The sequence below is a fragment of the Rhinatrema bivittatum genome, chromosome 10 (genome assembly GCF_901001135.1).
Source record: "Rhinatrema bivittatum chromosome 10, aRhiBiv1.1, whole genome shotgun sequence".
Lineage (NCBI taxonomy): Eukaryota > Metazoa > Chordata > Amphibia > Gymnophiona > Rhinatrematidae > Rhinatrema > Rhinatrema bivittatum.
The window spans coordinates 86,361,216-86,388,781 of NC_042624.1; the positions used below are offsets into that span (position 1 = coordinate 86,361,216).

General features: G+C 41.7%; 1 protein-coding gene and 1 long non-coding RNA gene across 4 annotated transcripts in view; one reads left to right on the plus strand and one right to left on the minus strand.

Moving 5' to 3' along the window:
• The window catches only part of LPAR3 (lysophosphatidic acid receptor 3), a 57,850-nt gene extending 36,361 nt beyond the window's left edge, over positions 1 to 21,489 (plus strand). For all 3 annotated transcript variants that reach the window (XM_029618655.1, XM_029618654.1, XM_029618653.1), the window contains exon 4: positions 20,734 to 21,489. In XM_029618655.1, coding sequence (XP_029474515.1) covers positions 20,734 to 21,065 — 332 coding nt within the window. In that variant the 3' untranslated portion in view covers positions 21,066 to 21,489. The remainder of the gene's footprint in view (positions 1 to 20,733) is intronic.
• Positions 16,408 to 16,959, minus strand: LOC115100277. The gene is made up of 2 exons (XR_003859014.1): positions 16,771 to 16,959; positions 16,408 to 16,565 (listed from the first exon to the last, which is right to left on the minus strand). It is a non-coding gene; the product is annotated as an uncharacterized LOC115100277 (long non-coding RNA).
• Positions 21,490 to 27,566: the final 6,077 nt, after the last annotated feature.

The window sequence follows — 27,566 nt, forward strand, 5'->3', positions numbered from 1 at the left end:
CATGGTAATGAGCTCATGACCTCAGTATCCGTATATTAAAATAAGAAACTGCTTTAATGTTTAACACAATTATGCCATTTTTAAACATACACACATTTGGTGTGCTAATGGCGCATTAGGTAACACTAATGCACCAATGCACACATTAACTGTAATAATCTTTAGTAAACAGACCCCCTAGAGAATTGGAACATTTTAGAGTATGATAGCCTTCTTCACAATTTTCTGTTGGCTGTGTAAAGTCCTTTGGCTATATGCAACTAGTGCTTTGCTACAGAATTTTTCTCTGCATTCCAGTAATTTATTTTCATTGGGTAGAATACAGAAATCACTCAGACAGTCTTAATAAATATTTAAATGACCTGGGAAAGGATACAGGAGATACAGTTCAAACGGCATTGCCCTTGTCAAGAATTGTGGGGAAAATGAAGCTTCATGCTACTAATTTTGAGAGAATACGCACAATCTGCTTCTACCTCCCTCTCCCCCAGCCCACCCTTCTCAGTAAAAATACTTTTATAAAGCAGAGTATTGTGGTTACTGTGTCCATTTGAATATATGGAAATCGGGGTCAAGAAACAAGTTGCAGGTGATACCTTTAGACTGGACTAACTTAATACAACAGATGCATTAACAGGCCGATTCAGTAAAAGTTGTGGGCGAGCGCCCACTCTCCTGTGTGCGTGATTCAGTATTTAAATGAGGGCCCGTGGTAAAAAGAGGTGCTAGGGACACTAGCGGTGGCTGTCAGTGAGTTTGACAGCTGTTGCTCAATTTTGCCGGCGTCAGTTCTCAAACCCGCTGACAGCCATGGGTTCAGAATCCAGACGCCGGCAAAATTGAGCGTCCGGTTTTCAACCCGCGAGCCACGGGCCAATTTTAAATTTTTTTTTTTTTAAATTATTTTTTACTTTGGGACCTCCGTCTTAATATTGCCATGATATTAAGTCGGAGGGTGTACAGAAAAGCAGTTTTTACTGCTTTTCTGTTTACTTTCCTGGTGCCGGCAGAAATTAACGCCTACCTTTGGGTAGGCGCTAATTTCTGAAAGTAAAATGTGCGGCTTGGCTGCACATTTTACTTTCAGAATAAGGGGTAAAGCTAGCGCGTCAAACACGCGTCCAAACGCGGGTTAACAGTGCGCTCCATCGGAGTACACTGTACTGTATCTGGTTAGTCCAGTCAGAAGGCATCACCTATGCCCTTATTTCTGCTTTGTAAGCAGAGGAAGTTTGTTTCTGGTTAACAATTGAAGTCGAAACTGTGTATTTTGAGGTCTGCTGGTTCCTGGAAACATAGTGGCAGATCATTACAGATTTTCTTCTAGAAGTGCTGAATCCTCTTCTGTTTTTTTTCTAAGCTCTTTTGCATTTTTTAATAGTATGTACTGCTGAGCCCAACAAGTTTCCTGTTCTTTTCAGACCAGGGAGTGGTATCGCAGTTACACGCTGTTCTATCCTTGTGCTCTTTTTGCACAGCTAGCAATTTGTTCCTTTAGCCTAGAAAAAGTCAGAAGTGAAATGTAACTTTTTGAAGATCTTTTCGTGTCTTTTTCTGATGAGAGAGAGAGAGATTAGTGGGGAGTTGAACAAAAGAAGATTAAGTGAAAATTTGAATTTTCTACAATTACTCCCCCTGGACTGTATTGCCCAGTTAGTATGTATTTGTCCAACAGCAGGGTACTTTAAATTCTTTTGACTGTGAAAATTGGATTAAGACACAACTTTGCTTTTCACTGGGTTCCAGGTGCAATCCTTTTCATTTGTTAACATAATGGTGGCCTTTATATTCAGCGCAGAAAATAAGAGTGAGAGCAGGGCTGGCACAAGAGATAAGCAAGCAGGGCAACTACCCTGGGGGTCAAGCTGGGAGGGGGTGACATGTTGCCCTTTTGAATTGAACTGTGAGCTTGAGACCCCAAAAGGGAAATTGAAGATGGGGGGAAGGGGCCACAAAAAAAACAATCCTGACCCCCAAGCACTGTTTGTCCAGTGACTGCCCTGGGAGTGTGTTTAAGCAATAATTCCAGCAATCTGGTATGGCCAAGTATCACGACTTGAACTAGGGTCAGTACCAGAGGTTCAGGGTGGGAGTCCTAACCTTCAAACCAGTTGGGAACTTGAAGCAAATGAAAACATTCAAGAATACTGCTTTAGATATGCCCCCAGGCCACACCCTTAGGCATCAAGGATTGACAGAGACTCGCTCAAGAAGGGGGTTATAGGAAGCAGAAAACTGTTTGCAGCAACCAGAAGGCTAGCCAGCCTACCTGCTATCCAGCCTTCTGCATGCAAAATTTTTATTGCCTAGTTTCTCTACTCCAGGATTCCAGTGCTGGTTCGCTACTAGTTCCTGCTATAGCCTTGGTATCTGTATTCTGACTCATGTTTCCGGGACTGCAGTCCTCATTCCAGCCTTATGACCTACTTGCTGACACTAATTCCAGCTCTGCAACCCTGGTTTGCTTTCAGTCTCTGTTCTAGCCTTATGATTTGTGGGCTCTACTCCAGCTCCTGATATCTGCAAATTCTAGATTTGGGCTTCTGAGCAGTTCCCAGTCTGTGTGTGCCATAACTGGAAACTCTCCAAATTTGGCCCAGACACTCTGGGATTTAGAAAAAATTGCTAGGTCTTCATGTCAACACCGGAAGACTCTGGGTGTGACAGAGAAGTGCCTGCATGGGCCCCAGAAGAAGAAATCATCTGGGCCTGCACAGGCAGAGTAGGAGGATCATTGGCTGCATGAGCGGGCAGGAAGAAGAGTCCTGTTGGTCCACATGACAGGAAGAAAGTGCAGAGGCAGTGGGGTCGGCCTGCACAGCTGAAGGAGGAGGAGAGGGCACCCCATGAACTTAGCAAGTAGCACATCTAAAACAAATTGGAGAAAATTCTTTTTCACTCAACACACAATTAAGCTTTGGAACTTGTTGCCATAGGATGTGGTTAAGGCAATATCGGTCCGATACAGTAAAAAACGCGGGAGAGTGGGCGAGCGCCCACTCTCCCAGCGCGCGCACAGGACACTCTCCTGTGCGCGCGAAACAGTAAAAAAAATTATTTAAATTAGGCCTGGCGGTAAAAAGAGGCGCTAGGGACACTAGCGCGTCCATAGCGCCTCTTTTTTGACAGGAGTGGCGGCTGTCAGCGGGTTTGACAGCCGACGCTCAATTTTGCTGGTGTCTGTTCTCGAGCCCGCTGACAGCCACGGGTTCAGAAACTGGATGCCTGCAAAATTGAGCGTCCAGTTTTCAACCCGCGAGCAGTGGGCCTATTTCAAATTTTTCTTTTCTTTTTTTTTTTTTTTTACTTTAAACTTTCGGGACCTCTGACTTAATATCGCCATGATATTAAGTCGGAGGGTGCACAGAAAAGCAGTTTTTACTGCTTTTCTGTGCACTTTCCCGGTGCTGGCAGAAACTAGCACCTACCTTTGGGTAGGTGCTAATTTCTGAAAGTAAAATGTGCAGCTTGGCTGCACATTTTACTTACTGAATCGCGCGGGAATACCTAATAAGGCCATCAACATGCATTTGCATGTTGCGGGCACTATTAGGTTCAGGGGAGGGGGCTTGGACGCGCGTTTTGGACCCGCTATTACCCCTTACTGAATAAGGGGGTATTAGCGCATCCAAAACGCGCGTCCAAATGCCGGCTAACAGTGCGCTAGGTGGGTTTAAAAAAGGTTCATTTAAGTTATTGGAAGAGAAGTCCATAAACTGCTATTAATCAATAGGGAATAGCCACTGCTTGTTGCTGACATTAATGTTTGGTACTTGCCCCAGGTACTTGTGACTTGGATTAGCCACCGTTGGAGACAGGATAATGAGCTTCATAGACTCTTGGTTTGACCCAGTATAACATATCTTACGTTTTTATGTTCTATTGCACATGCCCAAAAGAGCAAGCTGCTGCAGCTGGTGGATTCAGGACAGGAGAAAACAAATGAGTGAGCATGTGTGAGAGAAGCAAATATGTATACGAGAACACGTGTGTGAGAGAGAGAGTTTGAGAATAAACATGTAAGTGTGTGTGTGTGTTTATGAGAGAGGAGAGTTTATGGGTATACTACTCCACTAATCAATAGAAATCTCAGTGATACTATATCAGAAGTTCCCAGGCAGAGAGTATGCCTTTGCCTGAGGCTCAGCCCCACTCCAAGCCTCGTAACTTCCTAAGAACATTAGAAAATCCCATACTAGGCTGGATTAGGGATTTGAACGGTAACCTGACACCTGGTTAGAATTAAGCTTTTGGCTTGATTTAAGATGTTAGTGCCTATGTTGTTTTCATAAATTCATGCTTCCCTATTTCCAGTATCTGCTCACCTAGCTGCTTCCCACAATCAGGCCAGTGCAATATCGGTGTGCATTAAAGGGGCGCTCATGATTGAGCACCCGCTCCCTTAATGTGCACCGATCCATCTCTCCAGGGTGCCCACTGTTAAATGCACATGGGCTGCCGTGGTAAAAAGAAGGCCCTAGGGGAAATTGTGCACCCCTAGTGCCTCCTCGGCAGTGGGTGCCTAGGAGAGGTGGCTGTCAGCGGGTTAGGAAAACGGACGCTCAATTTTAGAGCATCCATTTTCCTAACCTGACTGCTGGCACGCTTTTTTTTTTTTTTACATTTTTTTTGGAGATATTTTTTAGTTCCTCTGACTTAATATCTCCATGATATTAAGTTGGAGGAAAACAGGAAAGTAGTATTTTCTGCTTTTCTGTACACTTTTTGGGATCCTCAAAACTTAACGCCAGATCCAGAGCTGGCGTTAATTTTTGAGAGTAAAAATGTCTCTCCAGTGCACTTTTTTTTTTTTTTTGCACAGGAGGGAGAATCGATAATAGCCTCATCAATGTGCATTTGCACGCAATTGGCTGTGTGTTTTTGTCGTGCTAACCCCCATTTTGCATCGGGGGATGTAGATGCGCATCCAAACGTGCATCAAATCACAAGTTAAACCATGCGCTGCAGCCAGTGCACAGTATAGCATCATCCTGAATATGCATCAACAGGAACTTTGCTTTCCTTCATGATATAAGAGAACCCACCCCAGTGTTCAGGAGGGTAAGGCAGCTCAGATGGGGTAAAGTTTACCCTTGGTAACATGCATGTGTGTCGGAGGAGGAAGTTCATCTGTAAATGCATGAAGGGGCACATCTTTCACTGGAAGTGCAGGCAGTATGCTTGGGGTATTAAATATATAACATGCTGTAAGTGTATATAACTTTGGTCTGAGCACTCAATTACTGTAGCTAGAAGATTATAACTTTCTCTGCTTTATCAATTACTGCCACCTTTTCGGGTTAAATTAGGGTAACGCATGTTTCAGTTCAACCCATGTGGAAGAATGTGAAGGAGAGGATGACTGAGTTCTGTTGCTTATTCCTCTGTCTTTGCTCCCTTCCCAAATTCAGAAGGTTTGAGTTCAGCCCTTATTTACTAAAGCTGTAAACCTTTGTAAATTGCTAGTAAGTGCTTGCTAAAGAGAATGAGATATAAAATTATCCACAAATGATATTTGAAAAAAAAAAGACAGATTTGGGACTACCCATTTGAAAAAGGTAATGGCGTAACAGAAGATTCAGCACTAGGTTTGTTTTTAAGGCAGGTGATCGTGTATACAGACTCTCCTGTATGGAACCAATCTGAATTAAAATTGCTAATAATCAGTCCATCCCAAAGATGATAGCTAAAGAAGTGATGCAAAAATCCCACACTCATGCCATGCATGTGTTTCGACCAAAATGGTCTGTTCTGAGAGGAAAATTGTAGGGAAATATAGTAGCCAGCTTCTAATCATTATCGCATGTGAGCAACATAAGAATGTCTTAAGAAATTATACTGATGCATGTTAGTAACTTTGCTTGAATTGTTTTTCTTGCTGCATCATCAGAGACAATTTTTCCTCATTCAGTGTATTAGTGATGGTTTGCTTATGGAGTTTATCTGGTTTTTGCCTCAAAAAGGAATGAAAGTTCCATTGCCCAGAATCCAACCAGTTCTTTAAATGCTGCATTATTTTATTTGACTAGCTGACTCGCTCTTATTTGTTTAACCCAAGTAGTGTCATGTTGAGTGTCCAAGCTTGAAAGTCATTTGTATGTTCAAGTCAGAACCTGCTAAGCACTAGGCCAGGTCGAATTGCCTCAACTTGTTTGTGCTGCAATAGAGAAGGGACAAGATTTTCCAGTCGGATGTTTTTCCTGTAACTTCGTGTACTGAGTCGCACCACGTAACTTTGGAGCTCTGTTTCCAACTAAGCAGTCAATTTAATATTTTCAGTTTGTGGCCATGCAGATTATTTTTCCATTGAGCCAGCTATGTATGGTGGCTAAGGCAGGGAGCAGTGAAACCCAGAGAGCCTGCTCTTAATACCTGCATCTCCTGTTCATCTGAGCAGGCTCTTGTGCTTAGACTTGCTGTACCCTGGAAGCCCTTTTGGATAAGAACCATGCAACTTTTCTCGTGCAACATGGTGAACACAGATAGTACATTGTAATGGTTTTATTTCTACAATTCTGTTGCCTGTTCAGGATTTTGTGCTGATTCAGACCTATCTCTGCTTACTCACTGCAGCAGTGCTGGGTGGAGCTCAATGGTAATGGATTAAAAAAAAAAAGGCAGAAGCTGAGAGACCATGGAACTTTTTCCTTGTTTAAAATTCTGTTTGAAAGATTTTTTTTATTAAATACAGAACGGAAGTGATCCAAGATGACCGCTTGCTGTAAGCCAAGTTCTGTTTGCATATGCCTTTTTTAATCCTGTAATGGGGAAGAGAGAGGGCAAGCCACAAATATATTCTGTTAAAGAAATGTCTGTACTTGTCCAGTGGATAGTTTGTTAGAAACTGATTGCTGAGGCTCATGTCTTCTGACCTGCAACAGACTGACAGAAGTTTGGATGACTCTGGCTCCCCAGTGGACTGGACACACAAGCATGACTTATTTCAACCATCAAAAGCTTTGAGACACTTTCGGGGGCGAGGCTTGCTGCTTCAGCCATGGTGCTGTGCTGTTTGCCCATGAGTGATGTGTCAGGAGAACATCCAGCAGTGGATGCCGTGGTGTTGCCAAGGTCCTTTTCAAGAGTATGACGCATCTTTTTGGACCATACAACCTAGACTCTTGGTGGTGGCAGACGAGTGAGTTTTGCTGTTCCATGCAGCCCCCTCCAAGTCTTGTCGGAAGGCCTGTGGTTGTGAGCTGTGGCTAGAGTTCCAGATGACACAGGAACTTCTCGTTCTGAAGCTGAAACTGAGAAGATGGTTTTTTTTTTCCTTTTCTTTAAAGATTTCCTTTTCTTTAAAGATTTTACAGCCTTGAATAAAGATTACAACTATTTCTGTTGTACTCACATGAGGGACTGACCTAAATTTTAAGAAACTTTCTCCTTTGACTGAAATTATTCTAGAGATGCTCTGGAGAATGATGGCTTGCATTGACTCATGGTAATAGGGAAACTTAATGATATTCAGTTGAATGTTAAAAATTTACAAGTATCAAGACAATTGCTTTTCAGAAAGTGAAAACTAAAATGGAGAATTTGGAAAGTAAAAGTTTGAGGATAGTGAGAGTATTAAATTAGTATTTTTTTTTTTTTTGAAAAGGAAAAAAAAACCTCACATTTTGTTAAGATTAGAAATCTAAGGTTGATTCATTTTTCAGTTATTCTCTAGTTTCTCTGTTTACTTATTTCATCGTTATTTAATGGAAGAATTGAGGTCAATTTCCAAAGCCATTTAGCTGGATAACTCACAGATTATCCAGCTAAATGACAACCTTTTGAATATTGAGGGACTGTCCAGCTAAATTATAGCCAGATAAAAAAAAAAAAAAAAAAAAGGCACTGTGGGGATGTTCCCAGGGCAGGCTAACATTATCCAGCCAGTTTCACCAATATCACTGTTTGTTCAGCTAAGTCAGCCGGATAACTGTAGGAGTACTTAAAGCTATCCAGTTTCAAGTGGCAGGATAACTTTAGCCTTAATCAGCTATATTGAAAAATAAATAAACTAGCTGGCTAATTGCTGATGAGCAAGAGCCAGAGCAGCACTGGAAGCATTCTGTGATCCCAGTGCCGGAAACAGAGGGCCCTGGGCTTCAGTACGATACTGGGTGGCAGGGAGGGAGAGGAGAGGGCCCTCTCTTATAGGGGTGGGCATTCGTTTGCAACGTATTGGTAATCCGCAACGTATAGGGCCATATTCGTTGTGTTCGTGGGGAAGCGAAACTTACCGCAATTCCCCACGAATACAATGAATCTTCACCAAATTATTCGGCCGTCTAAAGGAGCGAATTTAAACAAACCCTCCACCCTCCTGATCCCCCCCCCCCCAAGACTTACCAAAACTCCCTGGTGGTCCAGCGGGGAGTCTGGGAGCCATCTCCTGCACTCACGCCGTCGGCTGCCGGTATTCAAAATGGCGCCGATAGCCTTTGATCTTACTATGTCATAGGGGCTACCGGTGCCATTGGTCGGCTCCTGTCACATTGTAGGAGCAATGGATGGCCGGCACCATCTTGTGCTCCTACCATGTGACATGGGCTGACCAATGGCACTGGTAGCCCCTGTGACATAGTAAAGGCAAAAGCTATCGGGGCCATTTTGATTACTGGAAGCCGATGGCCCGAGTGCAGGAGGTCGCTTTCGGACCCCTGCTGGACCACCAGGGACTTTTGGCAAGTCTTGAGGGATGCTCCTGACCCCCACAAGACTTGTTAAAAGTCTTTGGTGGTCCAGAGGGGGTCCGGGAGCGACCTTCTGCATTCAGGCCGTCGGCTGCCAGTAATCAAAATGGCGCCGATAGCCTTTGCCCTTACAATGTCACAGGGGCTACCGGTGCCATTGGTCGGCCCCTGTCACATGGTAGGAGCACAAGATGGCGCCGGCCATCCATTGCTCCTACCATGTGACAGGGGCCGACCAATGGTACCGGTAGCCCCTGTGACATAGTAAGGTCAAAGGCTATCGGTGCCATTTTGAATACCGGCAGCCGATGGCGTGAGTGCAGGGGATGGCTCCCAGACCCCCCCTCTGGACCACCAAGGAGTTTTGGTAAGTCTGGGGGGGGGGGGACGGGGACAGGAGGGTGGGGGTTGTAGTTAATTAAATTTTAGCCAGGAAATGAATAAGAATGAATGCATGAACGTATTGGGGGCCCCCCCCTTGCTGAATGCAACATATCTGCTCCCGACGAATAAGAATACTGAATGCAATGTATGCGGTCCCTCTGCACATCCCTACTCTGTGTCATTTTTACTAGGGAGAAGGAAGCTGACATGTAAAAGGTAAACTTACATTAAAAAAAAATTCTGTTCTGGGCGGGGGGAGGGCTCAGCCAGCTGGGGAATTTTTTCCTTTTGAAGGGGGGGGGGGGGAATCAGGCCAAGAGATCCAAACATATTTTATTTATTTAATTTTTTTTTAAAGTGAATAGAGCCAGTTAAGGTTAAAATTATTTGGCCACAAGGATTAAAAAGATGGCTGGTTAGCTTTAAAGTTAACTGGCTAAAGTTAGCCAGATAATTTTATTTGGGTTATTCAGTGGGACATTTATCCCACTGGATATCTGGGATAAGTTTTCCAGGTAACTTTTTTCCGTTCGCTGCTTTACTGCATATTTTGGCCATTGGGTATAAGGATTTGGCGCCTCTTATGAAGGCTTTCTAAATCCTTAGTTCAGATGTGTGAAAGAAAGTAACAAAGAACTCTGAGATATGAGAATCTCCTGAGAAGCCAATCCCAGCGAGCGATGAGAATTCAGATTTAACAGTTCTCTTTGAGGGTTTTCTTCAGCTTTCAATGTCTAAGATTACGTTAATAATGGAATTCACATAACTGGATCAGGAGTGCATTTTATTTCTTCCTGAAAATAAGCAATTTCTTGGTCAATGGGGTAAAATCTTTCTGAATCTCTAGAGCTAGGCAGAGGAAGTTTGTTGTCCTGCTTCAGGATATTTTTTTTTCCTTTTAATGGCATCCAGCTACATGTAAAGTAGTGTAGCAGAGTCAGAGTTATATTTTTCTGACTTGGATGAATAAGCATCAGTAGTATGAGGAGGACAGATCCATTAATTAATTTGTTTTGTTTAAAAGTTTGAATCACTGCTGAAAGACTTTTTTTTTTTTATTTATGGCTTTTTTTTTTTTTTTTTTTTTAAATCACATAAACAATCAGAAGTACCAGACATGTACCACTCACTATAACGTTCCAGTGCAAAAACTCATGAACACAGCATTAACCCGTCTCTTGCCACGCAATGGGCTACAGACAGTGTCAGATAAAGCCGCCTTTGAAATCGTTCATATGCCAGTCCAGTGTGCTGTTTCAAAAAAAAAAAAAAAAAAAAAGTCTTTAAACAACGTTAATAACTAAATGTGAAAACTTAGCTCTTTTATTTCTTCTCCAACACACTGGAAACCCAATCATAAGCCATTCAACTCATAACGCTGTACGCTGTCGCTGACACTGTGTGTAATGTTTCAGACACCCGACTTGAAATAGGCCCATGTTTCGGCGAATATGTCGCCTGCCTCGGGAGTTGTTATGAGTCGGCTTATTGCAAACCTGCAGCCCAGAACATAGAGCGTGGGATGGTGACAGGAGAGCAATGAGAATGAAACTCGGAAGGACTGAGGAATTCAGATTGAGACTGGGAGGGGGTTAGAACTGAGTGTGGGGAAAAGGGGACTGAGAGAGGGTGGCAGTAGAAAAGAAAATACGGCACAGGTGGAGGCAGGGAATTTGTCAGGCTTGAGAGGATCAGCGGTATTGGGAAGATGCTCATGCTGCATCATATATGGCATGGCATGTGGGTGTGCTTTTTAGGTGTTGTGCATATGTACGGATTCATTTTGTACTCACAGGAAAACAATTAGAAGGAAGATTGGACCTTCCCCTGCGAGTACCTGGCTCTAAGTAGCAAGGGTGAGTCTGTTTTCCAGGGGAGATTTGAATGATGCTCTTCAACATTGCCATCCTGTTTGGCTAAAACACCAGAAACAAACTTAAATTTTAACTTAGATCTTCCACAAAATAGCATGCTTCGATGGCCAAGTCCATAAGCAAAGCATATCGAGCAGTACTGTCTGAATTTTCAAAAATGTTGCTAGCAGTAAATGTTTATGGGTCATCATAAGGCTTGGGGATAATTGCACGGAGCAGCAGTTGCTACCCTGAAGACAAACATGGGGGTAACCGGCATGGCACAGAAGACACTACCATAAGAGGCTTGCTGGGCAGACTGGATGGACCATTTTGGTTATTTTCTGCCATCATTTCCGTGTTACTATGCAGCTGAATCTCTGAACCTGCTGCCAAACTGATTTTTTTTTTTTTTTTTGCCTTTCTACTATTCCAGTGATAATGGATACTAAGACAAGCTGAATATCTAGTTTTGTTACCTTGGTGCAGTGTGTTTGTCCTCCTGAACTGCACAGTGAGTAGGAAATGAATTCACAAATTTATAATATGCACTAACCTTCTCATTGCTCTAACCAAATAGATACATTTCTTTATCCACGCCTAACTAAACAATGGCCTTCTCTAATTAATGCAAACTGTAAAAACTCATCAGGCCTGTGTCCTAAATATTCAGATAATGAATCATAGCTGAACTTTTGGTCTCCTGCCCTGGGAAGAAAAGAACGCTCAAGATTTTTATGCTGCGTTACCTCTGCTGCCTGTGTGTCGGGCATTCCAAACACTTTTTCAAAATTTAAATGAAAGTATGTATATGAAACAGACAAGCAGCAATATTATGCTGCAACTTTGTCTATAGGCACATCACTAGGAATAAAAAAAAAAAAAAAGACCATGCCATACCGTACCCAGTGTGAACTGTATCCCAACAGAATTTACATCGTTTTAATCTTGAAAGGATCGTTCTTGCTTCAGTGAAATATGACACATTAGAAACTTCACTTTCTCTCTCTCTCTAGCATCTAGCACCATGCGGTGATAACTTTTCAGGGAGTACTGTATATGATAAAGTCTGCGAATGGTTTTAAAGACAGGTAAATTCATGTGCAAGAAATGGTGTATTCTTGACCAAGTGGATCATTTGTCGTTGCACAGACTTGTCACAAGCGTCTGCTGTGTGAACGAGTGCATTCTGTGTCCCAGGACTGGGACAGAATAGAATACCAGGGGCCCAGTGTTACTGAAGGCTGGATGTTCAGCCAGAGGATGCTGTGCTTGCTATTAAGTCAAAGGGGCGTGCATGGCACACATGCCTGTGCTTTTTATCTTGCACAGCGTGCCAGCAGGATACAACTAGCTTTCTTAGAGAATCTTCTTTACCAAGGGCTTTGTGACCCAGAAGTGTAAAGTAGAAGAAAAAAAAAAAACCTGACCCATCATTTTAGTTTTGCAACATTTGTTTTTGTTTCCATTTCACCGGTTTAGTTGTACCAGAGAATGCTACATAGTGATCTCCTCTTTCCTCACAGCTGTTTTTCAAACTTGCATTCAGAGATTTAACAGAATATACAGTGGGGCCAGCTCAGTGACCGTGACCTTTTGTTTCTGGGAGGGAGGAGGTTCCATGGAAAAGAAGATTAATTTATTATGAGAATTGGTTACTGCATCTGATGTTTTCCTCAGGTTTTATTCGCTATCAGGTAAATTTTCAAAACCCGGTGCGCGCAAATACCGGGAGATATGTGCGGGGGCAGGGGCCGGCCGGTGTGCAGAACTTACTCCTGTTCTGTTGAGCGGGTAAGTTAACACTTTTTTTTTTTTAAAGTTAGGGTGGGTTTAGGAGTTGGGGAGGAGAAGGGAAAGGAAGGAAGGATAGGTAGGGGGATAGGGAAGTTCCCTCCTATTCTGCTCCTTAATTGGAGCAGACTGGGAAGGAACTGGGGATGGCCCGTTGATATTGCTGTGCATTTTTTAATAAAATAACCCCCTTGCATGGGCAGGTCAGAACCCATCTGCACGTGCCGATATAAGATCGGGCATGCATGTGCGAGCAGGTATCGGATTTTATAAGTTATAAAATCGGTGCATCCATGTGCCTGCCTTTAAAAATTTACCCCTATGAGAATTGTTTACTGTATCTGTTTTCCTCAGGTTTTATCCATTTGGACATTTTTTTTCCTCTTTGTTGGAATCTAACAACGGGTTTCCAGACCCCTCCGAATGCTACTGGTTAGCAAGAGGATGTTACTGAGGCCATTAATCATTAGAAGCAGGTAGCTCCATCTCATGTTGTGAACCATGGTCCAGGACCGTGTAACTAGCACAAAATTAGGCGTAAAATGTCATATTTTGATCTTTGTCCCTGAGGCATTGCAGTTCATCCACTGGTTCAGAACATGATGTCACCAATAAATAAAACATTCACCAATATTCATAGACAAATTTCATCACATAGCTTCCTTTGTGGCTCACTAAATATCAAGGAGCCTAACAAATGACAAACATTAATTTAATAAAAATAAACCATGTGTCCCCAGCAGTATAATCATTCATATGAGTGCATGCTTGACCCTAAGAGTCACACCTTGTCCCACTACCACCAATCCTGGAGAACGTGAAGAACTTCAAGCTCACTTTAAGGTAATGCTTACAAGAATCCATACAGAGCTGGTGGATTAATTTTACATACTTGTTGCTAAGATATTTATAGAAAGGAGTAAAGAAGAATTCAGGAATGTTACCCAAATGTGCCACACATTTCAGGCTAAATAAGGCTCTTTCAAAACCTTAATTATATAAGCACTGCTCTGAATTGATATGTTCTACTTCATAGTGTATTTGGGATGCAGACACACAGTGCATAATTTAAAATTTCAAGCAAGATCTAAACTTACATTGAAATGTCAAGGTTAACTTGCAGTAACATCCTTCCAGCATAATATTTTTAACCTGGACAGCTGCTTAAATGCCAATTGTTATTTTTAATGCTGATTTTGAAGACAAAAACAGGAGGGAGAAAAAAAATCCTGCAATAGAATGGAAATAACAAGTAGCCTACAACATAATTCTATGTAGAGTGGCAATCTTTTCCTTTCTGTGAGAGAGGCAGCAATTGTGGCTTTGAAACTGAGCATTATAGTTTACGCTGCTTTTTTTTTTTTTTCTTGGGCTTTTAAGCAAAGAATGACAAACTAGGACAGTGAGGTCATTTTGTACCTGCAGTATATGCAAAGAGTATGGTTCCCCCCCCCCCCCCCCCCTCTGATTGAAGGCATTTGCAGCCTGGATAAACTGCTTCATGGCATAAAACTATAGTCAAGCTGACCTTAAGAATTACAATACATATATATATATATAGCACAACAGATGAAAAACTGAGGAGAATCTGTTTTTCCTAAAACTTGAAATTTTACTGCAAATAGCTTCTGATACAAAATCTTAACATAACTGCTAGAAAATTCTGCAAATTTGTTGCTCGCTGAGTCTGGAGTCTTCTAAAACTTCACATTCGCCTAGCTCTGCGAGATGGGTTATGCAAGCACCCCAAGGCTACATTAAGAAAGTGGTGCCTACCACTGGAGGGAAAATTTAAATTTTCAATGAAATGGAGAGGAGCTTTATTTTTTAATTTTTTTTTTTTTGACGTATGGTATGCTCCTCTTCCTCTTCCTAGTCATCCAGTCTGATTTCCAGATGGGTGCCTTTTGAAATGGTACTCAAATGATGGCCAAGGTCACAGATGCTTTGGTTAATGGTTTGTGTGTCTGTATTTTATAGCACTGGATGCCTATCGAAGATACAAATACTTTAAATCAGAAAGGTATTTTCCTAAATAATTTGGAGCCAACACATGCTAGGAACTCTTGGCTGCTTCCCCGAGTCCATACTGAGTCTTATCTGAGATCTGATCAGCAGACATCAGAGGCCAACCAAGAATGCTGAAAATAGAATTGCCCCATACATTTGTGTAAGGCAATTTTTTTTGTATTAGAAATTATTTTCATCCACATGACCATGCAAACTATTTAAGTACAGCTGACATTGAACTGTTTTCAGGAGATTCTTTGAGTGCACCGTGTGATGGATGACAAAATGCATCTTTGTCTTCTAAAGTGTAAAATACAGATAACCTCCCAGTGATTCTAACATCCTCTGAGCTCCCCACACCAATCTGACGTTCCCAAACGCCGTACAGTTCCATTTCATCAATAATAACCAAATTAGATGCCAATAACTTAACCATTAGTAAGCTCCCCATCCTAAAACGAATGACTCAACCACCCCACTTCAGTAACATCCAACCTATTTAAGAGCACATTTTTAATAGAGGATGCAAAAAATCATTTAAAGGCTCTACTGAACAACCAAGTTTTTATCTTTGCGAAAGCAGTGATGATCTCTCTGCAGTCTAAAGGCAGGTGGCAACTCATTCCAGAGAATCTGTCCAGCTACAGAGGAAATACAACTCCTGGATCTCTGCAGGCATATCCCCTGGATATCAGGGACACGCAGGAATTCCTCCTGCTGTGATCACAGGCACCTTGCTGAGATATATATGGTCTAAAACTGTTTGCAAGGTAGTCTGGACATTGATAGTTTGACCTGAAACTATGATGAACTTGCTGTTTTTTGCCTGTTTGTAAATGTGTACCAACTTCTCTGACAAATTAACACATTTTCAGACATCTAAGTTCAACAGATATTTACTGAAATCTTCCAAAATTTGACAAGATTTTACAGGTTTAGGATCTGGAGAATATTCATAAAATTGCATCCATTGAACTGCCAGTGGAAGTGATGGTCAGATACTATTGATGCAGTGAAAATAATACAAGAGTCTAGGGTTTCCACCCCAAGTGACAAACAATATCAAAAAAAGGAAACTCAATAGTGATATCAGCTGTTTTAAAGGGCTATAAAATATTTAGAAAAATACTTTGAAAATATTGTGAGCTTCTTAAAATGCATCAGCAAGTCTTGACGGCGTACCCTTTTAAATTCTGGGTCACCCGGACCACTACATCATGTGCATCTAAAACAAATTTTTAGTCCTTTTCACATATATATATATATATATATAGCGATCAAAAAATATTGGCAATATCGTCTCTAGTGCTATGACTAGTAACCTACAAAAAACCCCCTGTACATTAATAAATGTAAGGGAGACCACTAGCACTTTTAGTTCTTTCAAAAAATTAGAAATTAAGATATTATTAAAAAATTTTTTTGATTTGTTTAAATTGTTTATTGAAAACTTAATCACTATCACTATTGCACATATTGAATTTTTAACATAACACAAAATACAAATTCACGAAGACTAACATATATACCTCTAAAATATGCCCCTCAATAATCTCCTACTGCTTGCCCTAAACTGGACCCTGTATCTCCTGATCCCTATAGATGTTATTCGGGTCTTTATAAACATATACACCTCTAATATGAAAAACTTATATATTTTTCCTTTAGATGGTAAGTCTATATTTTTTTCAAAACAGATTTTTCTTTGGTGTATGTCTATTCAACCAGTTCTTTTGTCCATCCCGACAAGGACCTCGTTTCGCCAATGTTGGCTTCTTCAGGGGAATATTCTTGTTAAGACCCAACATCAAGAAACACCCATGGCTCCCACTACTCGTGTCTACAATACATAGAACAAAATTACAAACAACAGAAATTATAAATCTAACTTTTACTGTAGTGTATATGTATCCTATTAGCTCATATCTGTCCATTACCCCCCAATTTATGTAAAACATTAAATTAATTCAATAATTAATATTTATTAAATATTGATACATCAGCTATTTCATTTGAACAAAACTTATCCTAAGTCCCACTCCTACCTAAAAATGAAGGAGCGTACTCAGACACAACACACTCAATTCACTCCGGCTCAATAGCTCCCGTTGTTTATCATGAAAAAACTCCCGAATATGAGTGTTATCCTAAAACAAGATTCAAACAAAGAAATCTCTTACATTAAACCCTCATTTTAAACTAAGTTTTTTAACAAACACTCTCAAAAATGATTAAAAATGAATCTTTGCGTTAGGTATTATCTTATGATACTCCCACTGCAGAACCCCATAGCTTTACCTCTCCACACTTTCAAAAGAACTGGTTGAATAGACATACACCAAAGAAAAATCTGTTTTGAAAAAAATATAGACTTACCATCTAAAGGAAAAATATATAAGTTTTTCATATTAGAGGTGTATATGTTTATAAAGACCCGAATAACATCTATAGGGATCAGGAGATACAGGGTCCAGTTTAGGGCAAGCAGTAGGAGATTATTGAGGGGCATATTTTAGAGGTATATATGTTAGTCTTCGTGAATTTGTATTTTGTGTTATGTTAAAAATTCAATATGTGCAATAGTGATAGTGATTAAGTTTTCAATAAACAATTTAAACAAATCAAAAAAATTTTTTAATAATATCTTAATTTCTAATTTTTTGAAAGAACTAAAAGTGCTAGTGGTCTCCCTTACATTTATTAATGTACAGGGGGTTTTTTGTATATATATATATATATATATATATATATATATATATATATATATATATGCATCTAAAACTCTTCAAATATGAATCAGACAATTATTCAGATTGGAGAGACGCTGACGTCTGGAGGAACTGCTTCTGCTATACTTAAGACATTTCTGCAAATGACAATGGATATTAACGATTTGACAACATGATCTAAGTGCTTCTGACAAAGCATGTACACGAAACATCGGCCCATATAGAGCCTAGTTCTAATTGTCTGATCCATATTTTAAGACTTTTAGATGCATATATAAAAAGGACTAAAGGTTTGTTTTTGACGCACATGATGTATAGGTCTGAGAGACCCAGAATTTAAAAGGCAGAGCAATGCAAGGCTTCAAGATTCCTCCGGTGCCGGTGCCGATTCCTGAACCGGCTACCGATCCAATTCCTGGCACCACTACTGATGAAGTAACAGGTGGGGGAGAGAAAAAGGAAAAAAAATTAAAAAAAGGATAAAGTGCGTAGCTTGCTGGGCAGACTGGATGGGCCATTTGGTCTTCTTATGCCGTCATTTCTATGTATTTCCCTGTTCCCTCCCAGTTCGCCCCAGTAAAGGAGCAGATTTCCTAAAGCCCCCCTACCTAACCTGTCTCCCTTTTACTCTACTAGCCCTGATCCCTAAAACCCCACTGACTGCCCTAAATTTTATTTTACTTACTTACACGCAGTCCATAGCAGTAACAAGTTACATGGCTGTGGGATCCCATTGCATATTTGAACACGACACTGACTTAATGGCGCTGTCCTGGCCTGCCCACGCCCTGCCCAGCCCCTGCCCCTTTTTACAAAAACCTTTCCAATGCGTGTACGGGGAGAGATGTGCATGGCTGCAAGCCCCTTAAAATCCATGCATCCCAGTCACGTGCATAACTCCTAGGCTTTTAAAATTCACCCTTAAGTGAGCACATAAGCAGCAGCACAACAGCAGAATGTGTGTATATGTCTATGAGAGAGGAAGTGTCTGTGTGTCTGAGCTACTAGTTGGGAGTGTAATTGCCTCATTGCTTGGCAACTGGTTCAAGAGCAGGTTGGTTGGCAACACCAGGCCACAAATCCAGGATATTATATACATGAAAGATTTAACCAAACAGGTGTGGGGCCAACCACTTGATGGAAGGGGAGCTGCAGTTCAGTTTGCTCATCCCTGGTCTAGAAGTCTATTTTAGTTGTTAAGGAAAAAAATGTGAAATTTATGATAGATATTTTGGTTCCAGGTCCCCTCTCATGGATTGGCTTGGCACGGCATGCTTTTGGGAGCTGTTGAAACATGTGCAGTACAGAAAACTCACAAGGATATCAGACAAATAATCCATGGGCTTGTTTTGAAAAAAATCCCCCAGGCCAATATTTTCCTACAATCTGCCCCTGGGCAAGATAGACCCCTGAAAATATTCAACATTACTGACCAGAGAAAGAGAGACCAGTTTGGCACCAGTTTACTGAGATAGCTTAGATGTTTTGCCATTCTTTAGGTTATACTTTCAAAAAGGTTTCTCTGTTCTGATTGTAACTGGTTCATACCAAATGGACAACCACTAAATGTCTTTGCACACAGAATGTACAACGAGCACATGTTATAATACAACTAACACATTGTACTTCAGATTTTCCAGATCTGCAGTTCTAGCAAATGTATTAGTCCTGAAGAAAAACTGGTTTCTTTGCAGGTTGATACCTTTCATTGACCCAAAATAGTAATTAGCTACAGTGCCCTTCAGATCCCTGTCTTGATTATCCCCATTAAAATGGACAATGGGAATAGAAATTGCTGTATTGCCAGTCCTTCATGGGCAAGTCCTCTTATAATTTTACTTCTAATACAATATTTTTTAAATTGTAGATTGCAGGAACAAGCTCACTGAACTGGGGAACTGAACATAGCTCAAACCAGAATAGGTTTTCAACTGCACAGTCTGCAGTACCACGCAGCCCCTCAGCATTTCACAAAATTTAAAATCCATATCACGTTAATAAAGCAGCTGACTTGCCCGTGTAGCGCATATCCCCTTTCTAATAGTGACTGTGCATCTCTTGTGTGGACATGATCTTCAGGCACTTCCTGAGGCCCTGCCAATATAATTGAGGTGTCTTTGGGAAGAACAAATACCATGGTTTGTTTAAAAAAAAAATAATAATTTTTTTTTTTGAAAAATATAGAATATATAATAGACAGGCATAGGAAAAATAGAGGAATTGGCCTAGTAGAGGTGAGAGCAAGCAGGAGCCAAAACTTAAACAAAAAAACCCCAAAAAACAAATATAACCTTCCATGATTTATCACAAGTAAATATTTGCATAGAGAGAGAGAGGCCTATTCACTGAAGTGCTATACCGTGTGGACATGTGATAATGTGCTTTCCTGCACTTTAGTGACTAAATTCCATTCACATAGGGGCAGATTTTCAAAGGGTTACGCGCATAACCCCGAGAAAGTGCCCCTGCACACGCCGAGCCTATTTTGCATAGGCTCGGCGACGCGCACAAGCAACGGGACGCGTGTATGTCCCAGGGCTTTGAAAAAGGGGTGGGAAGGGGGCGGGGCACCAGTCCAGGGGCGGGACCGAGGCCTCTGGCACAGCGGCCATGCCGGGGGGATCGCGCACCAGCAGCCGGCCGGCACGCGCAAGTTACGCCTGCCTCGGACCTCAAAGGTGTGGGGGGGGGGCCTCGGAGGGAATGGCCCCCCCCCCCACCCTCGGAGGGAACGGGGAAAGCCATCGGGGCTCCCCTAGGGCTCAGCGCGCACAAGGTGCACAAGTGTGCACCCCCTTGGCGCGCGCCGACCCTGGATTTTATAACATGCGTGCGGCTGCGCATGCGTGTTATAAAATCTACGCTCATGCGCATGTTATAAACTCTGGCCCATAATATAAGCTATGTTAAAACTGACTGTTAATAATATATGCTGTAGTGGCTGATTCTTAGCACTGCACAGTGAATCAGGCTGATAGCGAGAGAATCGTATGCACACAACACACAATGGATTCTATGTACTACCAGAAATGGATTGTGTTAAAGATAAACTGTTACCTTGTTACTTCTAATCTCATTCCTGTATTGGCAACTTGTTTTTCTCACTAAACATAAAAAAATGTATATTTTGGAAGAAATCACTAAAAGCTACATACATTTTTTTTTTTTTGTACTGCAGCGTTATTTGTGCTCTGGTTTTCCTAATGAAGTTGCTTGAGAAGCTAACACCCTTATGTATGGGAAGTCCTAAATTTGAAATCCTCTTCCTTTTTCTGCTAGGTGCGTTTGTCGTGTGCTGGACCCCTGGAATGGTGGTTCTCCTGCTTGATGGCCTGAACTGCACTCAGTGCAGGGTTCAGCAAGTGAAAAGGTGGTTCCTCCTGCTGGCTCTGCTGAACTCTGTCATGAACCCGATCATATACTCCTACAAGGACGATGAGATGTGGAGGACCTTGAAAAGGATGATCTGCTGCTTCTTCTACGATGCTAATGACCGGCGGCCCTCGAGGATCCATTCAGCGGTAATGAGCACCAGGAGCAATGACACCACCAGCCAGTACATGGATGACAGCATTAACCAAGGGACTTTAAATGGCAAAGAAAAATTCTGAATGGTCAAATAATGCCCTTTTCTTACAGCTGAAAGACAGTTCATAGCAGAATGGCATTTTTTTTTTTAAACATTACCACGTGAAGAATGTCTGATCTTCAAAGCCCAGATGTTGAAGACTAGAGTGAGACCCTCTTAAATACATATTTTGCTCTTTTTACCAAATATCTAATTGTGTAAACTCAGAAAAAAGGGAAAAAAAATTGGACTCTTTAAACAAAGATACTGTAATAAGCTAATGGGAAAAGAGAAGAAGGAGCATTCCAGATGAAATGCCATTCGATATAACGGGAACATTCTTAACAATGAACTGCTACAAACTTTGTTGTGCACTGAAGTTATGCATTTATAGGTTTATATATGCAGAAAGTATTTGTGTATTTAAGATTCATGTTGACAATAAAATCAGAATGGTTTGCTGGTCAGATCTCATAAGCTTGTCTCGCTCACACATCTTCAGTTCCCACAAGTATGCTGCTTGCTTGCATGCAACAAACCCGATTCATACCTTTTATCCATCTGTGCTTCAGTCTCGGAGGTGGAATTTACCTGCCGGAAACATAAGGTCAGCCAGTCAGGTTGGCTCATTTGACCTTGTCCAACTCTTATATGCCCCATCATGTGGCTGGATAAAGGATTTGAAGTTAACCCAGGGATTATTATGAGTTGGCGTGAATTACAGAGCAAGAAAAATCTAATACTATTTGCATATTTTTGTAAGTTGCTGGTTGAAAAACAATGTGTAGAAGAGTAGACATGACTTAAGGCAGAACTCCATGCAGTCAGAATCTGTTGGTGCTTGTGGGTGATCTGATGTTATCTCATCACCAGCTGCTCTGAGGGTAAAAGGTTGTACTTCTACTTGCTGTCATTCTTGAAAATTCCTCAAGACTAGCAACACTGGCAGAGCACATCTGTCACGCAGATTGGCTAGAAGATGATCAACAAATTTTGTGTGTAGTGTACAGGAATGTATTATGACCAGCAACGCCCAGTGTGCACACACTTCCCATGACAGCTATGACGGTGTCCTTTTGCAAGATGAGCTGCTGTGTTTAAATGGATTTACACACTTTACCCTCAGCCTGAGGTTTGATTTGTCCCAGTCTGTGCCCATGATAAAAATAAGAAACTTTTTTAGAATTCTGGCCCAAGGTATGTTGACATAATCAATATGGAATTAAGTGCCTATATCTCCTTTGTTACTAAGGTCTCTGTTACAACACTTTTCCCGCCATGCATAAAATGTCTCCCCTCTTGCATGGAGAGGCAGTGGTTTAGAGATGAAATGGATGGGACTGGGAGTCAGGAGACATCCTGGAATATAAGTTCAAATCCTGCTGATGTTCTGTGACTCACCTTATCTTTCCATGCATCACTTTTTCCACCCATAAGTAGGTAATTATGGCTTTGGAAGCTTCTTTGTAGACCAGGTGCCAGAATTTTACTAACAATCATTTCACCTCAGCATTGGACACATGCATGTCACAAAAGCATTAGACCATAAGGCACATTTGTTTGTGTCTGTAAGAAAGGCACCCTTTTAAATCCATAGCATTCTTATTGTAAGAAACTCATGTTTTAAATCAGTATGAAGATGTATAAAGATGGCTCTGCTCATGTGCTAGGTAAAACATAATCCAATAAAATGCATGTGAAAGCAGTAAGGCCAAACAAATGCTGCAAATGTTTGCAAAGGTCAGCAAATACAGAACAAACTCAGGTGGTCAGCAGGTGCCCTGCATTGACTCCAGTGTGGAAGAATGCTGGGATCTGTGCTATCTCCTTCTCCTCAGTGTCTTTGGAGGTCCACTGAGAGAGAAATTTTCAACCTTCAGACACCTTGCTGGTGTTTGAGATGATTAGCTGGAGTGAGTAGATTTTGGTATAATGTAGGCTTTTGGAATCTCTTTCAATTGCACTAGCATCACAGACTATTCTGGTTTCTTGCAGCCCTCTCCTGGAGATATACCTAACCAGTTGGGTTTTCAGATATCTGAAATGAATATGCATGAGAGAGATTTGCATACACTGGATCTCTATTGCATGCAAATCTATCTCATGCATATTCATTGTGGCAATCCTGAAAACCTGATCTTCTCTAAATCAGATTCCATTTGATTTAAATCTGTCCCCGTGATCTTTCAGTGAATCAGCACTGTGAAGTAACTATAAAAAGTCTGTTGTAAGACTGATGGCTACATCATAGCTACTGCAGAATCAGTGCAGCTGTTAGTGAGTGTGCAAAACTTTCCCTAATGCTCTACTCTTTGTTTAAATAAATACCCCTAATAATCAAATGTTTGAGTTCTCTATTCTTACAAGAAGTCATAATGGATGATCCTGGCTCTCTGTCTCATGCTTTCTGGGAACATGCCAGAGATCAAAGTATGGAACATTTAAATAGAAAGAAATCAGACTGCTATTTTGAAATACCAATTCCAATTTTGAATCTTCAATTAAACTTTTATCAGGCCATTAACACCTTCTCTCTTATCACTATCCTCCTTCTTCCCTTTTTTCTCCCCTTCTCATGTTCCCTATGTCATGCCTGTTCAGTTTCCCAAAAAGCATATCTTCATTGTCTCTCAATTCTTCCATCTTCTTGCTTCGACTGAAACCTGCCTTTCCCCTAAGATTCTGCTTCAGTTGCTGCTCTCTGTCCTGGAGGTTATCTTTTCTCCTCCACACTTTCGGGCTGATACCGCTCTCCCGGCACACACACAGGCCACTCTCCTGTGCGGTAAAAAGAGGCTCAGGGACACTAGCGCGTCCCTAGCACCTCTTTTTGGACAGGAGCGGCGGCTGTCAGCGGGTTTGACAGCCGACAATCAATTTTGCCAGCATCGGTTCTCAAACTCGTTGACAGCCACGGGTTCGGAAACCGGACGCCATCAAAATTGAGCGTCCGGTTTTCGAGCCATGGGCCGACTTCAAATTTTTTTTTTTAAACTTTTTGTATCTTTCGGGACCTCCGACTTAATATTGCCATGATATTAAGTTGGAGGGTGCACAGAAAAGCAGTTTTTACTGCTTTTCTGTGTACTTTCCCAGTGCCCAGAGAAATTAACGTCTACCTTTGGATAGGCGCTAATTTCTGAAAGTAAAATGTGCGGCTTGGCCGCACATTTTGCTTTCTGAATTGCGCGGGAATACCTAATAGGGCCATCAACAACATGCATTTGCATGTTGCGGGCGCTATTAGGTTCGGGAGGGTTGGACGCGTGTTTTCGACCCCTTACTGAATAAGGGGTAAAGCTAGCGCGTCGAAAACATGCGTCCAATCGCGGGTTAACAGTGCGCTCCGCTGGCGCGCACTGTACTGTATCGGCCTGTTTGCTTGGTAAGCTACAGTGGTTGTTTGAGCCTCTGTTATACAACCTCCTGCAGGTTCCAATCGACCCTTCCTCCTCCGTCCTACTATTTTTCTTCTTTGCCATCTCATTCCACTGTCTCTCTGGATAGCTGTCATATTGAGGCCCTCTGCTAAATCCCTCTCCTCCTTCCTGATCAACTTTTCTTCTTCCTTAACCTCATTGGCTTTTCTTCTTCCTTAACCATTTCCTTATTCTTGGGGACTTTAACTTCCATGCTGATGTCCCCTCTGACTCTAATGCCTCAAAGCTCTTTGCCTTAACTTCCTCATTTGACCTTCAATTATGCTCTACTGCAGTGGAGGCACACCTATCCAGTCAAAGTTTCAGGACTGCCACAATGAATATGGATATGAAAGAATTGCACACAATGGAGACCCAGTGTATGCAAATCTCTCCCATGCATAGTCATTATGGATATTGGAAATCCAGCTGGTTAGGTATACCTCCTCGAGAGTGTTGGAAAACACTGCTCTACTGCATGTATTCACCAGCATGGTCACTGCTTTGACCTAGTCCTTTCTTCTAATTGCAGTCTCTCATACTTCGCCTCCTTCCAGACATCTGATAACTTTCACACTTAACCACCCTCCCCTACAGTCTTGCTAGTCACCACCAACACATTTAGGAATTTCCAGGCTATTGACCCTTGCATCCTTTCTACTGCTGTCTCCTCTCTCCTCTATTCCACAACCTTGTCAGTCAGTTTGTTGTTACAGCACTCTACTGTGTTCCTCTTTAGGCGATTTTGACCCACACCTCCCCATCGTATAAAGCAGTGTTTCTCAAACCTCTCCTGGAGGCACACCTATCCAGTTGGGTTTTCAGGATTGACACAATGAATATGAATGAGGGAGATATGTAGTCGCTTAATCTTCAATACATGGAAATTTCTCTCATGCATATTATGGATTTACTGAAAACCCAACTGGGGTAGGTGTAACTCCAAGAGAGGGTTGGGAAATGCTGCTATAAAGTGTACCAAACTCGATCCCTGGCTCACATCCAAATTTGCTTCCTACATTCCTGTACTTGCTCTGCAGAGTATCTTTGGCTAAAATCAAATTTCCATGCATTTCAGATTCATATTCTTCCTTTTACCAGTTTTATTGCATGCACCAAGCAAACCTATGTCAGGAGTGGCCAACTCTGTTCCTCAAGAGTCACAAACAGGTCTGGTTTTCAGGATATCTGCCATTTGTATACAATGGAGGCAGTGCTTTCAAATCTTTCATGCATATTCATTAAGTATTTCCTGAAAACCAGACCTGTTTGTGACTCTTGAGGACCAGAGTTGGTCACTCTTGTACTATGGCCATCTGACTAAAGTCTTTGCTTCCAAACCCTGCCCTCTCTTTGCCACACTTATCGCTTCCTTCAAATTGCCTCTGCCTCCTAGTGCCTTGCCCCCTCCTCCCCCTCCACACACACACACACAACTTTTCACTCTGCCCAGACTATGGCCAACTTATTCCATGACAAGGTTCAAAAGATTGATTTTGAATTAAGAACATAAGAAATTGCCATGCTGGGTCAGACCAAGGGTCCATCAAGTCCAGCATCCTGTTTCCAACAGAGGCCAAACCAGGCCACAAGAACCTGGCAAGTACCCAAACACTAAGAAGATCTCATGCTACTGATGCAATTAATAGCAGTGGCTATTCCCTAAGTAAACTTGATTAATAGCCGTTAATGGATTTCTCCTCCAAGAACTTATCCAAACCTTTTTTGAACCCAGCTACACTAACTGCACTAACCACATCCTCTGGCAACAAATTCCAGAGTTTAATTGTGCATTGAGTGAAAACAATTTTCTCTGATTAGTCTTAAATTCCCCCTCCACTTTATTCCTCACCCCTTCCTGTAGCCTCTGCCATTCTTCTTTTCTGAAATCATCGATGAGTAAACTGCCCCTATTCTCTTAACTTATTTCTTGTTCCTCTGACCTGATTCCCATCCAGCTTCTTGACAATCCCTCCATCTGTTATGTCCTTAATCTATTACTTTCCACTGCAACTGCTCCTGCTGCCTTCAGACATATTGTGATTACACCATCTCTCAAAAGCTCTCACCTACCATGCTATCATCCAAACTCCCTCCTCCTTTTCACATCCAAACTACTTGCATACTGTAGGCCATTCATCTCCACTGCCTTGATTTTGTTATATCTTGACCATTCTGGATCCACTGCAGTCTGTCTACATTCCACAGGGAAAACCTTTGACAAAGTTTCCAGTGACATCTCTGTGACTAAGAGCAGGTCCCTTTATTTAGTTCCCTTTCTCCTTGACCTATCTGCTATTTTTGATAGTTGATCATCTGCTCTTTGGCACTCTGTCCTCACTTGGATTTTGGGACTCTCTTCTGCCTTTGTTCTTCTCTTTCTTCTCCCTTTGTATTTTTAATGCACCCTCTGGTGGATCTTCCTCCATAGCTTATCCTCAGTGCTCTGTACTGGACACTCTTTTCTTCTGTCCCTACACCTTTTTCCTTCATGCTCTGATCTTCTCTCACGACTTGCAGTACCATCTTTATGCTGATGACTTCCATGTCTACCTGTGTGCAATGGAACTTTCACCTAAAATCCAGTCGCAAATCTCAGCCTGCTTATCCAACGTCATTGATGGCATGTTTCAGCATCGATTTTAAATTTAATGTGGCCAAGACCACAGGAGCCAGCTTTTCAGAATGCCTGGGGGACCTAAACTCAACATACATTATCTCTCCTGGGACAGAGTGAAGGAATCTGCTTAATATTGGGGGTGCTCAAGCACACGCTGCACCCAGAAAGCTGGCATCTACGGCAGAGACAGAACTTCTTACCTTTCCTTCCATACCCACTTCACCCCCTTGATCCGTTATGCTGTAGAGATAATGCTGTTATTCTTCAAATCTCCTTAGCCCACAACCTTAGGTCATCTTTGATAACTTTCTTGTTCTCTGCACAATCCAAAACATTGTTAAAACTTGTAATTTCTTTCTCTAACATTGCACAATCTATTGATTCCTTTCTGAATACACTACTGGAACTTTTATTCTTTCATCACCACCTGCTTAGACTATTGCAATCTGCTCTGCACAAGTCTCCACTAACCATCCATCCATCCCCTTGTACAGTCAAGTCATGC